Raw genomic sequence first — 17,382 nt, 5'->3', positions numbered from 1 at the left:
AGCAGAAGGGGAAAACAAGGATAACTGAACTCATGCCACTGTCTGAAGCTGTCCACCTACCCTGACAAGATGTGGTCCCCCAAGCATCACTCTGTGTCAACAATGAAATACCTGTCAGCTGTTTACAGTGATTACTCATGCAAGATATAGCAAGGGCCACAAGATCTAATGGTTTTCTGATATCTATTGATTTTTTCCCAAAAACTTAATAGTTTTCCAATTTGACTGAAATAGGATTTGTGAGTAACAGGGGCTGAATCAATGTCTGTCCTTTTCAAGGAAATTACTTTACCATGACAATTATTTAGCTTAGAACTGGAGAGTGTCAGTCTCTTAGATAGGAAACAACTGAATTGCCAATAAGAATTTTCTTTACTTTCTTGGCTAAAAACATGGTTTTAATTAATAAGGAAGAAAAAGTAAATCCATGTGATTATTCTAAATAATAAGCACAGAAAAAGTATTTAATTTTTTCACTCAGCAAAGTATCTAACATCATACAAAACTCATTACATAATTTTAAAAAATGAATTGATTTCTATTCAGATAAATAGTAAATTGCACCATTAACATTTGCTTATTATTAAGTTGAACTGTAAGAGTACATTACAGTTTTTACTCTAAATCTATTATTGACCTTTGGTGTAATTCTTGAAGGCTACACAAGAAAAGAAATACTTAAAATTTGGATGTAGCTTTTAGGAGGAATAAAGATAAGTGAATGAAGTGGTGATTTTTCTTCCTAGCAAATATTTGCCAGTGTCTGTAGGTAGTTTTGGTTGTTCCTGGGGTGATGCTACTGGCAGTTAACAGGTGGAAGCCAGGGATGCTGTAAACATCCTACAATGCTCAAGACAGCTCCCTACCCACAAAGTATTTATCCAATGCAAAATGTCATTTGTGCCAAGACTGAGGCGATTACAGAATCTCCCTTCTTCAAAACCTAATAAAATAAAAAATAATAAGTCAAAAATTTATCAGCAGAAACCCAACATAAAAAAGAACATACATCCTCCTGCCACAAATTTTAAACAGTAACATTCAAAATGAAAACAAAGTCCTTTGTGAGTTAAGACCATTCCTAAGTCTACTCTACTTCCACCCCCAATAAGAGATTGTAAGAAAATAGTTTACAAAATCCTATGCTTATCAGAAATACCTCCCAAAATGCAAGAAGTGGAATGGAGGGAAGAAAAAATAATGAGTAATTAAAAAAAAAATCCTCAAGAGTAAAAGTTTCTAACCATCTCCACTTTCGGGAGAGAAAGTCACTTTCAAGGGACAAGAGCAAAAGGAAGCACAAGGTCTGAGGTCCAATATTGTACTCACACAAGGCAGTACAGAATGTGTACGCCTAAGTAGTTGGAGCAAACCCAAAGTGCAGTGTATTGGGTATTTTAAAAGAGCAGAACCTAATAGCCACATTGTCCCATCTGGCTCTTGAGGTCGTCTATTTTCCCTTTGCTTCCCTGTTCCCCCATCCACAACAATATCCAGTTTTCAAAATGGGACCCAAGAGAAACATGTTTGGATAAGATGGAAAAGGAATTCTTTATGAACACCACATCTAGTAAATAAAAGCTCTCTGAGCTCCAAGATCAAGCACAAATATACACACATGTATTTCAGGCAGAGAAGAGCAAAAAATTAAAAGAATGGAAGAAAAAATATTGAAGAAATGAACAGGGAATACATCTGACAAAGAACCCATTCTAGAAGAAACCATAATCCAAGAAACCAAAGAAAATTGTGAAGGACTTCTTCATGACAAAGAATGTATAGACAATATGAACTCAATAAAAATAAGATTGAAAGCAAGAAAAAGTACAATAATATGAAAAGAGTTTGTAACATGGAATACTCAATGTTCCAGAGTAATAAAATATGAACCACAGTGTTCTAATGAAAGTGTTCCAAAAGGATATTGCTAAGTTGTTTTTCAGGAATGGCAAACATTCGCAAACATTAAAGGAAACAACAAGCATTGAAACTCAGACACTATAGCACTCACGAATTCTTCCTGATAAAATGGCTGGGGATGTAACTCTGTGGTAGTATGCTTGCCTAGTATGTGTGAGGCCCCAGGTTTGATCCTTAGCACCACCAAAAATAATAATAAAAATAAAATAAAATAAAACCCTGAACAAGGAAAACCAACCAATCAAAAAATTATGAAGAAACTATGAAATTACACTTGCAAATTCCTGAGAGAAATTGTGAACCCAAAATTGTATTCTTTAATATAAGTAATATTTATATAACTATAGAAATATAAGTAATCCTTTAAGTATAAAAACAAAAGACAAGTATTCTCAAGCAAAGAAATAAGCAATACTCAACGAATGCAGCACTTAAAACTTGGAAAGATTACCTAACCATAAAATTCAGTCAATCAGGAAATGAATTTGTGTGTGTGTATGTGTGTTTGAGTGGTACTGTGGATTGAACTCAGAGTCTTGCTAGGCAAGCACTCTACCACTGAGTTACACCCCCAGGCTAATACTCATCTTAAATATTTCTCCAATACATCTATTTAGGATGTCAGAAGAATTATATTCTGGTTACCAATAATGTCATTTCTTACCAGGATCTGCTAACCCAGTGGTTTCTAACAGTATGTAATCAAATTTCCCCTTCTTCTGCATCAAATTCTCAATAGCTCTAAGGCCATTATCCCTGCAGAATATCAAAATATAATATATAGTTGATTGCTTTAATATTTTTAAATGCCCATTATGAATTTTTTAAAATATATTCAACAACACAACTCAAAAATACCTCTAGGCATGTGAAAATTATTTAACTTGCTACTAAGTTTCTAATAAAATGCCCATTTAATATTTACAATGAGGAGAAATAATAGGTTAAAAATAAAACATGTAATGAGTTAATACTTTATTAAAATTAAAAGCAGATGGAACTTCATTTGACTAAGTCAATGTCTACATCTTTATGAAAGAAAAAATCAACATTCAAAATAATAAAATTCATTAGCTACAACCATTTAAAATAACAGTTAAAGGGACACTGTCATTAAATAACATTTAATTCTATTCTGAAGTAGGGTACAAGATCAAATTTCCTTCTTTTTTATAATATCAAAAGTGAAGGAAAATACTGAATATATGACATTCCGGTTGTTTAGTAATTTGTTTTTGTTTTAAGGAGACCAAATACTTGGAAATGAAACTGATGTTGTATTAAGTTAAAAATAATCATCTTTTGCTTTTGATGACATTCATGCATGAGAAATTATTAATGAAATAAACTTGAACACCAAAAATAAAAAAATTCAATAAGAGGAGGAAAGCATTCAAGCAGAGAGAAAAAATAAAGAAAAACTTTAACACACTCTAAAATTTATTTTCTATTTGAAAATACAATGAAGCAAACTGTAAATTCAGTTAAATTACACAGGAAAATCAAAGCTGGAAATATAATCAGTAAGCATTTCCAAGCACATAGTGAACACATAGATTCCTTACTTCACTGAACAGCAGAGGCAACCATTTCCAAGTTCCAGCCACTCTTCATAGAGCTCTCCACCTTGGCTGACAGCTAAGGATTTCTCTACTGCACTTCCTAGAAAAATTAACAAGAAGTGCTCTTTAGATTATGTTCAATGGTTTACCAAAAACAAAGATGAGAATATTCAAATGTAGAACAGATTTCAAAGCAGAAATGCATTTTACAATTTTTATTCTTTTATTCTATTCATGTGGCCTCAATATTTAAATTATAGTACTCTACATTAATTTATCTTTTCTTTCTTTAAGAGTATTTAAGCCTGCAGAAAGGCAAATTCAAAATCAGTTGACACACCTATTGCTTCTTGAGGCCTCTTCTTGACCACTTCTACAACTTGATAAAAGCAGCCACCTTGGAAGCATTTTTTCTTATCCATAGCAAACTTTCTAGGCAGACTAGTATGTTTTACATAATGGTTTTTGTATACCCTTCTGTCAACTGATGAGACTATCTTACCTACTTTTTTCTTTTCATTCTTCTTCTATCTTGCTTGTTTCTATTAGACAGATCTCCCAGTAAGAGATAGAGTTCATGTTAAAGAAATTTTTCACCGGAGTATCATGTGTTCATTTAAACATTAAAATTTTAGTCAAATACACAAAAGTTTCCTAGTAATACATACCTGGGAAAGAATTTAAGAATGATTTTAAATGTTTACTTTTCCTACAAGAAAGAAATATACCAAAGCCAGGGAAGAATACTAAATGTCCCGGAAAGAAATGGTCTCTGCCACCCAAAAGAAACCCAGTTTTACATTTATATATATAAATATATATAATATATATATATATATAATTTTAAGTATATATATAATTATACATAATTATATACATATATGTTGTATATATTATATATAGTTCATATTTGAGGTAGGTGATGATAAAGAGCTTTTAAAGGGGCTGCCACAAAATTTAGGCTATATGGAATATTCATAAAACATGAAGGAAAATATTGAGAATGCTGTGAAGGGTAAATTTTTGAAAATGAACACCAAAAATGAAGAGAAGCAGTAAGAAAGTGTACAACAGAAAACTGGTTAATAAAAAGTTAGAAAAGGATCAATATTAGAAATCTCAGAATTTATAGGAGTAGGGGATATAGCACAATGGTAGAATGGTTGTCTAGCATGCACGAGGCCCTGGGTTTGATCCCCAGTACTACACAAAAAAGAAATCAAGAAACCTCAAGATTTTTATTTTGTCTTTTCTCTTTAGTTTACTGAAATAAGAAATCATATTTTACTACCAGGTGTCCCATGTTGCCTATAAAACCTAGCTCTTCTACTCACTTACAATGGAAAAAGAGTATACTTTAAGAAATGTAACAGAAATTATGTTTTGGCTAAAAGTTAGATTTTATTAAAGTTCATATTTGTGAAGAAAAACTCCTATAAAAGTAACCAAAGTATTGTGTCTAACACTGATGAATAGATTTTTAAACCACAGTTTAATATTAAAAAGTTAAGCACATATATTTTTACAGATAATTTGAGCACTTTGAAAATGGATACAATATATTCCACTTAATTTTAAAATCCTCAGTTTTAACTACTTTGCAGATAATAAACATTCAACAAGGTGAACTTAAAATATCTGAAGCATTTTCAAACATATTCATGAGTGGCAATATACAATATAATCAATACCAAAGCAACTTAGTTCCTCAAAAACAAAAAACCTTTCTTTCATTCATTAAGATTTTTATCTCTGGGGACTGGGGTTGTAGCTCAGTGGTAGAACACTTGCCTAGCCTGTGGGAGCCCCTGGGTTCAATCCTCAGCACCACAAAGATAAATAAAATAAAGGTATTCTGTCCATCTACAACTACATATACACACACACACAAACACTTTATATATAAATTTTTAAAAAAGAAAAAAGATTTTTACTTCTGGAGTCAATTATTTTGTAAAAAATATAAATCAATTCTGTTGATATGAATTCCAAAGTTACACAAAATAAAATTTAACAAAGTATTTGATGTAAGTATCCCAAACCCACAAAAAAATAGTTTCACAGAAATTAAACTTTTCAAAGCTATCCACATCAGCATGTTCACATTATAATACCTCCTCCTGTTTTCATTTTAAATACAAAATATCAATTCACCAGTGGAATAAACTGTCCTCTAAGTTTGTGGAGCATGACATAATACTGAACTTTACTTACCTTCTCCAAATTCATTTAAAATAACTGCTATTTTTTTACTATGCTGCTCTGTCAAAATGTAGTTCAGAAGAGTTGTCTTTCCAGCACCTATAAAATATATTAAAGAAGCAAAATCAAAGACTAATTTTTTTTGGGGGGGGGGTATACCAGGGATTGAACTCAGGGGCACTCAACCACTGAACCACATCTCCAGCCTAGTTTGTATTTTATTTAGAGACAGGGTCTCACTGAGTTGCTTAGCGCCTCACTTTTGCCTAGGCTGGCTTTGAACTCATGATTCTCCTACCTCAGAGTTCTGAGTCACTGGAATTTACAGGCATGTGCCACCATGCCCAGCAAAGACTAATTTTAAAGGCATGAAAAGGATATTAAAAGTCCTGATGGTTTTAACAATTTGTGTGCTATTTTTCATACTTAATTATGGTACAGCAAATTGTAAAGAAAAAGATTTAAGCAATCTTTGAAAAGTATATGTGTTATATATTTTATAAATATTTTAAAATATTACAATTTAAGTCAGTTTTTTCCAACCTAATTTTACTAAAATAATACTTATAATACAATATAAGAGAATACAAAGTAAGGAATAAAGTAATTATTTCTGAGGAATAAAATATAATTTATAAAATTCAAAATCTGTAAGTCCCTTTTATATTATGACAATGTTTCTGAACCAAGGATACTTGGTTTACTTCCCTAAACTTTACATCTAAAGAACTATTTTTTGGTATCAACATCGATTAACCATATACAAATTCAGATGACTATATTGCTACTTTTAGTATGCATAAAACAATCTATAAATTGTTATAGATTTTATGAAACAGAGGTTGGAACTGGTAACAAAAGAGAATATTCAGTATTTAGAAAGATATATTCATAAAGCCACACCAAGTTCATCCAGTAGGTGGCATATTAAGCCTAGTGTGTTCATCTCAAATAGAAGAACCAAACATACCAAAGTTCATAAAGGAATAAAAGAAAACATCAAATGTGTGATAACGCAGTTCAATTGTATGAATATATCATTCATAATCTATTTTTTGTTGGTGGACCTTTGGGTTGTTTCCAGCATTTTATTATTACAGTGTTGCTAAAAACTTCTACATGTAACTTACTCATGTCTGCTGAAATACATTTTCAAGTTTTGTAGAATGTACCTAGGAAAACCAGTCTAAGTGTGAGACAGGCTCTGAACATGAGTAATGCACAGGGTAGTGACAATGAAAACGGAAAGAAGTTGTGCAGGTAAGAAACCTTCGGATAGAAGAATTACTAGGGTTTAATAATTAACCACATTATGAAGAAAAAGATTTTAAGATATAGTCCATTCTTTCAAAAGTATCTACTATGAACCATATTTATGCTGGGCCTTGATGAAAACTGAACAAGGCAAAGGCAGTATTGCCTACGTGGAGCTGATGAGTGGAAAATGAAATGAGTGGGAAAAGGTGAGGAATTTAGCTAAATGAGGAGGCAATTATGTCACAGGATGATAACATTCAACAGATGTACAAGATGCTACACAGAACCCAAGAGGGACATCTAGCCAGAGAAGTAAGAAAAATATACCAAGGGACTAAGACACTTGGTGCTTTTAAGAAGTAAAATTAGTTCAATATGCTGTGTCACCACGTGGAAGGCAGGATAGTTTAGCAAAAGCCAGATCATACAGGTTCTTGTAATTCATGTTAAGCATTTTGCACTTTAACCCAAGTAGAAACCACTGAAGGGTGTAACAAATCACACTGACATTTATAAAGATCATTATGCCTAACATACAGAGAATATATTAAAGGGCAATAAAACTCAAGATTACAGTAGTCAGGAGGCTGTTCGAGCATTCCAGATGGTTGGAATCACAAGAACAGAAACATTTGAGGGAACAGTAACATATGAATTATTGGATAGACATGTTAAGTTTTGAGATGTCTGCAGGACATCAAAACAGAAACTACCTGGAAGTCAAGTTAAAGAATGAATATGAAGAGATGGCTTAAAAAGAAGCCAAAGAAAAACGTGGAAAAATCAGAAGAGAAATCGATAGAAGTCAATGGAACAGTGTTTCAAAAAAATAAAGGGGTGAAACTGTACCTAGATTCAGCAACAAGAAGGCTGCTGACATTAGTTCTAACTCTGGCACTTAGACCATCATCTCCAATGCTTTACCAACTATATTGATACTATTAGTATGCTTTAAACAAACTATGAAATTGATTTTTACCAGTAAGCAAAATGAAGGGAGGCAAGTTTATATATATGGTTGTGAACAAGGAATTTGTTCAACTTCTTAGTAGTGTCACCTCTGAATAATAGTAGGGAAGTACCAAAAATTCATTCTTTAATAAAAATCAGTTCTGAGTAAAAATGAGAATAAACTTAAAATCTATAAAGAAAAAAAGGAAACATCAGTGATTTCTTATTTTTATGTAAAAGGCCCGCAGTATGAAGTCCCCATTAGTCTCTAGCACCGTCTAGGAATGTTATAATTTCCCTGAAACAGTATCACTTTCTTTACATCTCTTAACTGTTTTCACATTTTAAATATAGTCATGTATTTACTCTAGCCCTCCTATTTAACTGTAGGGTTTCGAAACAGCATTTCTCAAACATTTCCGTGAAGAATAAGGGCACAGACCGCCCTTCAGGAAATGGCACTATGTTCACAAACCTGTGGTTTCAAAGTCCCTGTAAAATCATGAACTTTCTCAGTTTGAGAAAGTCTTGGAAGGCAAAGATTTTATTCTTAATCTTTCTCCCACAGTGCTTTGCAAACAAACCTCAATAAAAAGGTTTGGGACAGAAGTACTTTTCCCTAATGGCTGGAGGAGTTTGGCTCCAGGGTAAGTACAATACACCAAGGAATGTCCCACAAGTGTCGGGCATTGTATAGACATGGCATCCTTTAATGGCAACATACTTTTAGGATGGGTGTTTCCTGTCTCATTTTGCAGATGAGAAAACAAGCTCAGACTGGTGACCGATATTATTTCCATTTTTGAGTGAGGTAGATGAGTGGGAGGTAAGATGACTTGTTAGAGGTCACAAGGATAATTAAGGGGTGAATCCAGAATTCAAAGCCCTGTTTCAAAAAGCGAGTCTTTCAATCTCACTTGACAACTGGAGAGGCAATCCATAAGGGGATCAAGCGGCCCAGCCCCTACCGCAAACACACTTCCTCTTGACCAGGAGGCCCCAGCAGCCTCCAAAATCCGAGAGTTCCTGGCATTTTCGGACCGGGATGCTTAATTACCTAAATACCCGGTGATAATTGTGACTGGGATCTTGGCGCCGGGGCTAGGCTTCTCCTCATCCTCTCTCTGCTTCGTCTCAATGGGAACCAATTCAGGACAGTCCTCCTCCGCCTGCTCCTCTTCCTCATTCTGAGCTCCAACAGTCTGTAACATCCTGGCCTATCCCAAGCCTCACAGCTCAAAAGCTGAGACCAAGACGCCGAACCGCAGCCGCGTACTCCGCGTATGCCACGCGAGGCCCGGGTCTGGCGTCATCATCCCGCGCCGCGTAGTTCCTCGACCCCGCCCCACTACCTGGGCAAAGACTGACGGTCTGTTCACCCAAGCCGTGCCCCCAGGGTGCCGGACACGCCCCCTGGTCGTGCTCTCTGAAGCCGAGCGAGGCTGCGCGAAGCAGCCCTGTTCTGTAGCCCTGTTGCAGTTCTCCCTCCTGCAACCTTAGTGCTACTGGCTGTTGTTAGGGATGAAACCTGACGGGTTGGAACTTGGGGTGGGCGGCCTGACCTAAAGCGTCCGCACAGAATATAGACCTTGTTAACTTGACAGTTTTTAGTTTCATCAAAATTTTCTTTTTAATTTTCTTTTGACAATGTGTTGTTTGATTTTGCTTGTTTTTCAGTTTCATAAAGAGTACCACATAACATATAATGCCCTGGACTTTGCTATATTTTCAACTCCACTACTGTTATATTTTATTATATGACTGTACAGTTATTTATTCATTTCCTGTCATTTGTTTTCAGGTTTTGCTCCTAGGCAGCTATGAACATTTTTCCTGGTGTGTAGGTGCTCAGCTTTCCCTTTAAAGTGTTTGTAAAAGTAGAATTGCTGGATCTTAGTTATACAAATATTACACTTTACAAGAAAAGGCACCATTATGTTTTCAAAATGTTTGTACAGATTCATACATTTCCCCCAACAATGTTTTAAAGACTTCATTGAACTAAATGTCAGCATTAGCAGATAATAATTTTTTACCAGTTGAATACAAAATAATACTTCATTGTAGTCTTCATTTACATTTCCTTGGCTACTTACAAGGTTGAGTGCATTTTAATATTTGGACACTATTCAGTTCTTTGAAAAACCCTATGTAGTGTTTTTATCCCACTTTTATACTTAAGTTACAGAGAGGTTACATGGTCAAGTTAGTCATAAAATCTATTTGATGCAAAAGCCATATTTTTTACAATTATTCTCATACCAAATAAATGTTTGATTTCTTCTTTCTTCAAACTACTGTTTGGTGTAACACAGCTATTGCAGAACACAGCTAAGGGAGAGGGTCCCAGGAATTCAAGGATCTTATACTCACATACACTCAGCCTAAAAAGTCAGAAGTTGAATGCTTTGCCACCTCTGATAATGTAATCACGAATTAGCATTGGAAGAATTAGGCTAACACATGGAATTAACACATACACTTTAAAGAAGCTGAAGTGGACAACCACAAGAGATAATCTTAAGCCTCAACAAAATAGTCACAAAATTTTGATTTCAGAAATGCTATGGAATATTGGATTTTTTGACAGATCAAAAGAGGAACTAGCATTGCACCTACAGGCATTGCCATATTCATATGGTGACATTCCTGCACTGCATTGCCACCTGAAAGGAAGGTATTACAGCCCAACCCGCTCTTTTTACATATCTTTCAAGTAAGTTCTTGCAGATTCCCTTACATGGCTCTGGCTGAATGTTTTACTAATATCACTTATCCCTCACTAACAGCAACCAGGGCCTTATGAAGACAGCTTAGTTATGTTACAGCATGGCTATAACAGTATGGAGTCTCACTCAGAGCAAAAGGAATTTTATATATTGATCAAAAATTAAATGTATCCAAAATGTTTATCTGCCGATGGGCAAACAAAATGTAAAATATCCAATGGAAAATTATCTGTCAATAAGCAGGAAGAAAGCACTGATACAGACCTTGTCAACTTGACATTTTTTAGTTTTATCAAAAATTTTCTTTTTAATTTTCTTAACACCTGCCACAACATGAATGAATCTCTAAAACATTATGCTAAGTGAAAAAAGCCATTTTGCGAAAGACCACATATGATTCCATTTATATACAATGTCCAGAATAGGCCAATCTAGAGAGACAGAAAGTAAATTAGTGTTTCCAGGATGTAGCAGGTAGGGAGTGACTATGAATGAGTACCATGTTTTTCTAAAATGTTCTAAAATCAGTTGTGGTGATAGTAACAAAAGTCTGGGAATATCCTCAAAATAGAATGGCACATGTTAAATTGATGAATTATATCATCTGTGACTTTATCAAAGTATTATTATTTTTTTCATTAAAGTTTCATCTGTGCATCCAGTTACAGTATGCTTCATAGAGAAGTGCTGACTTCAGTAGTTTCTAGTCCTGACCTTAAGTATGAATATAAAGATTACAGTTTAATGAAAACTTTCCTTTAGTCTGTTTCCGTATTCCTCTTCAGCAAAATAATTGTCCATAAATTCTGTGGAGTAATGCCATTTTCTTTTCTGATTCTACTAACTGGACAGAATTCAGCAAGCATGTATCTTTAAAAGTCAGATGGGCATGATGGTGCACACTTGTAATCCCAACAGCTCAAGAGGCTGAGGCAGGAGAATCAAGAGTTCAAAGTCAGCCTCAGCAACTAAGCAAGGCACTTAGCAACTTAGGGAGACCCTAAATAAAATATTTAAAAGGCTGAGGATGTGGCTCAGTGGTTGAGTACTCTTGGGTTCAATCCCTGGTACCCACCCTCTCAAAAAAACCAGGGTTTTGATTAATTCAGAAATGTAATTTATAATCTCAGGTCTCTCTGAATATCTGGATCTGACTCTTGTTTGTTTACTTCTATCATAACATAACATTTACCAATTTTATCTATTCCCAGGGAGCCTTTGTCACTGTTTACTTCAAAATGCCTTTTGAACCCTTATACATTGCTGTTGGGAATGTGAATTAGTACAAACCCTATGGAAATCATTATGGAGTTTCAAAACCTAAAACCGGAACTACCATATGATTCAGGTATACCATTCTTCAGTATTTTTCCAAAAGATTTAAAGACAGCATACTTTAGAGATACACGCATACTCATGGTTAAAGCAGCACAATTCACAATAGCCAAGTTATGGAACCAGCTTAGGTGTCTATCAACGGATGAAAAATGTGGTATATATACACACAATGCAGTTTTATGCAGCCATAAAGAAGAACGAAATTATGTCATTTGCAGGAAAATGGATGCAACTTGAGAACATCCTGCTAAGTGAAATAAGTCAGACTCAGGAAGTCAAGAGTCATTATGTGTTCTCTCATTGTGGAAGACAGAGGGGGGCGGGATGATAAAGGGAAAAAGCAACCTCATGAAAATAAGAGACCAGTAGGGTACGGGAAGGAGGTCATGGGGAGGGAGGGAGGACGGCAAGGGGAAGTACTGGGAAAAGAAATAAATGAATCAGATTATGTTATGTACATGTACAAATATGTCACAATGAAATCTGCTATTCTGTACAATAAATATGAAACCATAAAAATGTTTAATCTTTGAAAATAAGAAAATAATTCCTAAGTATTATAGGAACCTATTACAGCTTAAAATTTCATTCTCATTTAGTTTTGTAATTTTGCTTATTATCATTGAATTTATGATAAAATAACAATTATTATGTGTTGAACCCTTACTACATGATAAGCATTATATTAAATCCACATTAAATGGATAATTTCATTTAAGTCTTTGAGGGAAACATGATTTATATGCCCCTTCCTTTACCTTAACAGTACTGGAGCTTGAACTCAGGGGTTCATGAATGCCAGGCAGTGCTATATCACTGAGCTACATTAACAAAACTTCTTATTTTAAGTTGCCCAGGCTGGCCTTGAACTTGCCATCCTCCTGCCTCAGCCAATCAAAGAACTGGCTTTACATATGTGTGCCACTACACCTAGTTGTGTGCCTATTTTATAAGTGAGGAAACTGGGCCTCAGAATTAAAATAGCTTGATCAAGGTCATTCAATCAGTAAATGGCAGCCCTTGCCTCAATTCAGCTTACCTGACACTGAATTCCAAGCTATTCTAACTTAGGGATCTGTACTCTTTTTCTGTAGTACCCGCTAGCAAACATTTTAGGCTTTATAGGCCAAAAAGCAAATGTGAGGACTTTGTATAGGTGCTTATATAATAAGAGAGAAAACAAATTCCTACAAAGTTTAAAATTTGAATTTCATTACAATTTTCATGTCACAAAATAATAGTCTTCTTTGAATTTTTTCAACCTATTAAGAAGGTTGAAACCATTCTTAGTTTGCAGACTGCAAAGGAGGAAAGAAAGGAAGGGAGGGAGGGAGGAAAGAAAGGAGGGAGGGAGAGGGGGAGGAAGGAAGGAAGGAAGGAAATGTGGTAGGCCTAGATCGCCAATTCCCAGTGTAAGCTTATATTATATAATGCTTTCTTCAACAAAATTAAAATTTCACAAAAGTAGGTCTTCCTCACTATTTTTATCTCAGTTTGTAAAATATTCACATTTGCAACAATCCTTTGCACTCAAGGTGTTAGGTACAACAATTACCATAGTACTAGTAATATTCAGAGGAGGGCCAGCAGCTGAGAGGCTTGAACTATTCCTCCAAGGACACTGGTACCACCCTGGGAGAGACCAAAGATGGCCAGGGAGAGACCGGGCAGAGCAGAGCAGATGAGCTCTCAAGCTGTCCAGAATCCAGCAGTTCAGCTTTGTGACAATAACCCTGACATATGAACTTGGGCATAATCCCCTACTACTCCCCATTGCTTCAAGTTTCTTCCTTGAACAGTTATGTTAAGCTGCCATGAGAAAAAGTAAGGACTGTAACTATATCTAAATTAGAGGAAAGCTAAAAATAATGCCAACTTGCTTTGGTATGGTTTGGTTTTTTTCTCTTTTTTTTTTTTGTTGCAATTTCCTGCAAAGGCGAAAACACACTAGAGGCCAGCAATAGCTACTGGTTTAGAAAAAAGGAAGTCAAGGGTTTTAAGATTAACCCAGTTCCTCTTATCCAGCTTGGGCAAATAAATAAATACTTTAAAAACACTTAATATCTGTCATTTTATTTGATATTTTCCTTAAGCTTTCATGAACATGTTGGGAACTTATCTGAAAGGTCAGAGACTAATGCTTTTTATTCTTGTGATTGTTTTATTTAAGGAAAAATATCAATATTCAAGCCCCATAGAGTCCTCTGTTAAATTATACAACCACTGTAAGGACATGAAACAATATTTCCTCTCCAGAATATTGGAGGTGGCTGACAGATGAAATATGTACATTTCACTGTTTTTAGAGGGGTTTGACTTTCATTTCAAAGGGTGCCAGTAATATTATTTGAATCCATTTTCTTTGGTGGCTAAACCATGCAATTAATAAGTGTTACCTTATGGTATAGGCACTCATTAATCAACTTTCTACAAAATTAAAAGTAAAAAAAAAAAACTATTTGAAGCCTGCAGGCTAACCTACTTGAGTCACTAGTGCACAATTGTCTCTAAAATATACTCCAGGAAGGAGGATGGATTGAGCAAAACAAAAAATGTTATGCAATGATATATGTTGTAATAGTTTAGGAGACAGTCTGAACAATATCCTCTTCTGGTGCCAACAGAAATTTAAAACTGCCAGTTGTGGCTTTAGGTTTCACTTTTTCATTTTTATAGTTTTAGAGAAGTATACAAAAACCCACAGGCACCTGTTCATGATTTCTTAAATGTAAATAAAACACAAAAACAAATGAAACACCTCCATTCTTTCTTCCTCTTTCTAGTCCCTAAAATTCCCTTAAAGACTATTCACTGCAATTAAATAAATTACTGTGCTATTGGTGAAGTCAAGTCTTCCCCACTTCAAGACCAGTGTCTTTTGAGTCCTATAGCTCTCTCAAGTCATCACTTTCAGTCTCTATATGCTACTGTAACAAAATACCTGAGACTGGGTAATTTATAAGTAAGAGAACATTATTTCTCACAGTTCTTATAACTGTGAAGTCCAAGATCAAAGCTTTAGCAGGTTTAATGTCTGATGAGGACCTGATCTCTGTTACCAAGATGGTGCCTTGAAGGCTGTGTCCTTCAGAGAAAACAAATGTGTCCTCACGTGTCAGAGACACAGAAAAGCCACAAGCCCAAACAGCTCCATTATACTTTTTTTTTTTTTTTTGTACTGGGGATTAAATCCAGGGTTGCTTTACCATTGAGCTACCTGCACAGTCCTTTTAAATTTTATTTTGAGACAGGTTCTATCAACGTTGCTTAGGGGCTCACAAAGTTGATCCTGCCTCAACTTCCCCATTTGCTGGGCTTATAGGCATGCTCTATTGCACCTGCTCCTTAAACCTCTTTTAGGAGATAATTAATCCCATCCATGAGGGCTTAGTCTGATGACTTAATCACCTCCTAAAGATCTCATCTCTTCTAATATTATCACAACGGTGATTAATTTTCAGCATATGAATTTGGAACTCATTCAGACCATAAGTGTCACGAAAATTTCACTTATGGGGAAAGATCTATGCATTCTGTCCTTAGATTGCTTTACTTCCTTTCTTCTTATTTAACATGTCCTTTCTGCCCTCGTTCTCAGTGCATGTTGTTCGAAATACACAAAAGCATATATTTTCAAGCTGCCCAACCAATTTTTTTCTCTCCACCCCAATCACATCATCTTTCTTTAGGGAAACTACCTTCAAGTTAACATCTTTTGGCAAACTTACTCCTCCTACAAGGTAAATCTATTTTCATCTATAATAATTTGAGAAGCCCTAAATTAAGGACTCCATTATCTATCCCTCCCTTCTTTAAAATAGCAGAACCCTGGTTTTAAAGCTAAGCGCATGGCCTCCAGAGGTGAAGATTATGTTTCCCGGGCCACTCTGCAGCTAGACATGGCCATGTAAGGAAGTCCTGGCTAATGGGATATATGCAGAAGTGTCATGTGGCAGTTTCATGGAACCCAGCATCTTACCTCAGTTCTTTTTTGGTCCCACTGCCAAAGAAGGAGTGACAGCGGAAGCACATCTTGGTTACTGAAGACAAGAGCTACGTTCTGGAGGAGGTGGAACTGGAAACTGGAAGCAGCCAGAATGTTGAGGACTTCATGAAAAGAAGAGGAAAATGAACTTGCATGTTGTTCAGATTTAATGTTAAGTTAGTTAGTTTGCAACTAATTTTAAACAATATAGGGTTTTATTTGGTTAGTTCTTTTTAAAATAATATAAATGGTACCTGAATGTATTGCAATTATAGAAAGTTCAAATGCTACAGAAACAGGGTAAAAACCTGGTGTCTCTTTCACTGCCTCAGTCTCTCTTCCTTTCACTGATAATATATAAACATTGGGAGCAATTTAATGGACTGGATCTGGGTTTTGAATTTTTGGTCCATATCTTTTCCACAGCCATGTTAAATATTCTCTATGTATTTGTATACATGTGTAACTTTTGTTTTTAATACAAATAGGAACATACATAGGCTTCGTTCTGAAACTTTCTTTTTTTTTTTTTGGTGCTGGGGATCGAACCCAGGGCCTTGTGCTTTCAAGGCAAGCACTCTACCGACTGAGCTATCTCCCCAGCCCTGAAACTTTCTTTCTTTACTTGACAATATACACTGATAATTGTTTCTTCTCAGAGTTAGACCTACATCATTTATTTTTCAATCACTTTTTGATATTCTATAATAAAGATAGATTCTATTTCATCATGTCTTTGAAAGGTGCTTGAAGATTAATTAGGCATGGCTCCAATACTCCAAAGGTAAATTCAATAGATTCTCAAGAAATAAGAAAAAACATTCTGATTAGCTATAACTTGTACATTTAATTATAGTCTATACTCCTACTCCAACTTGTTATTTTAGGGTACTAATATTTCCTGTTAAACTAGTTTAATATTAATTTAGTTGTAAAAATATTAAGGTTTAAATTAATTACTTCAATTAATTTTAATGTTGATTTTTCTTAACTGTTCTTGGTTGTTTATAATTATTTAATGCGATTCAATGCACATACTGTATTTATTTTATAAGTTTGGATTATGTGTTGCTATTCATAAATCTACATATGTAGATTTCATAATCTAATTTTTGTTAGTGAGCTTTGGGCATTAGTAAACAATACATGGATTAAAATTCATTTCTGAGTCTACATATTGCACTTTGATTTTAGTGGTTTTTGTTTAAGATTTTAGCTTAGCTATTCAAAGTTCTAGATAACACTATTGGTAACAGTAGACAGTATTATTCTGTATTTTTGCATCATAACAACTCTTCTTTAATATTTTTGTTTATGAAATGTTCTAAAGCACACAAGATATCGATGATAACAAAAGTAGAAAATTCAACTTGGGCACACTTATTTCCTCACTAAGGAGTTCAAAATATAGGTAGAAATGGTATTTATACCCTAAAGC

General features: G+C 34.8%; 1 protein-coding gene across 4 annotated transcripts in view; it reads right to left on the bottom strand.

Annotated features, from left to right (window-relative positions):
• The window catches only part of LOC124964587 (COBW domain-containing protein 2), a 39,434-nt gene extending 30,255 nt beyond the window's left edge, over positions 1-9,179 (bottom strand). For all 4 annotated transcript variants that reach the window (XM_047525062.1, XM_047525063.1, XM_047525065.1 and 1 more), the window contains exons 1-4: positions 8,950-9,179; positions 5,697-5,783; positions 3,486-3,582; positions 2,585-2,676 (exon numbers count right to left, since the gene is read on the bottom strand). In XM_047525062.1, the coding sequence (XP_047381018.1) occupies positions 2,585-2,676; positions 3,486-3,582; positions 5,697-5,783; positions 8,950-9,103 (430 nt within the window). In that variant the 5' untranslated portion in view covers positions 9,104-9,179. The remainder of the gene's footprint in view (positions 1-2,584; positions 2,677-3,485; positions 3,583-5,696; positions 5,784-8,949) is intronic.
• Positions 9,180-17,382: the final 8,203 nt, after the last annotated feature.

Source organism: Sciurus carolinensis, chromosome 14, assembly GCF_902686445.1.
Source record: "Sciurus carolinensis chromosome 14, mSciCar1.2, whole genome shotgun sequence".
NCBI classification, from domain to species: domain Eukaryota; kingdom Metazoa; phylum Chordata; class Mammalia; order Rodentia; family Sciuridae; genus Sciurus; species Sciurus carolinensis.
The sequence above is the reverse complement of the archived record's forward strand: the minus strand, read 5'-3'. Positions and strand labels throughout refer to the sequence as shown.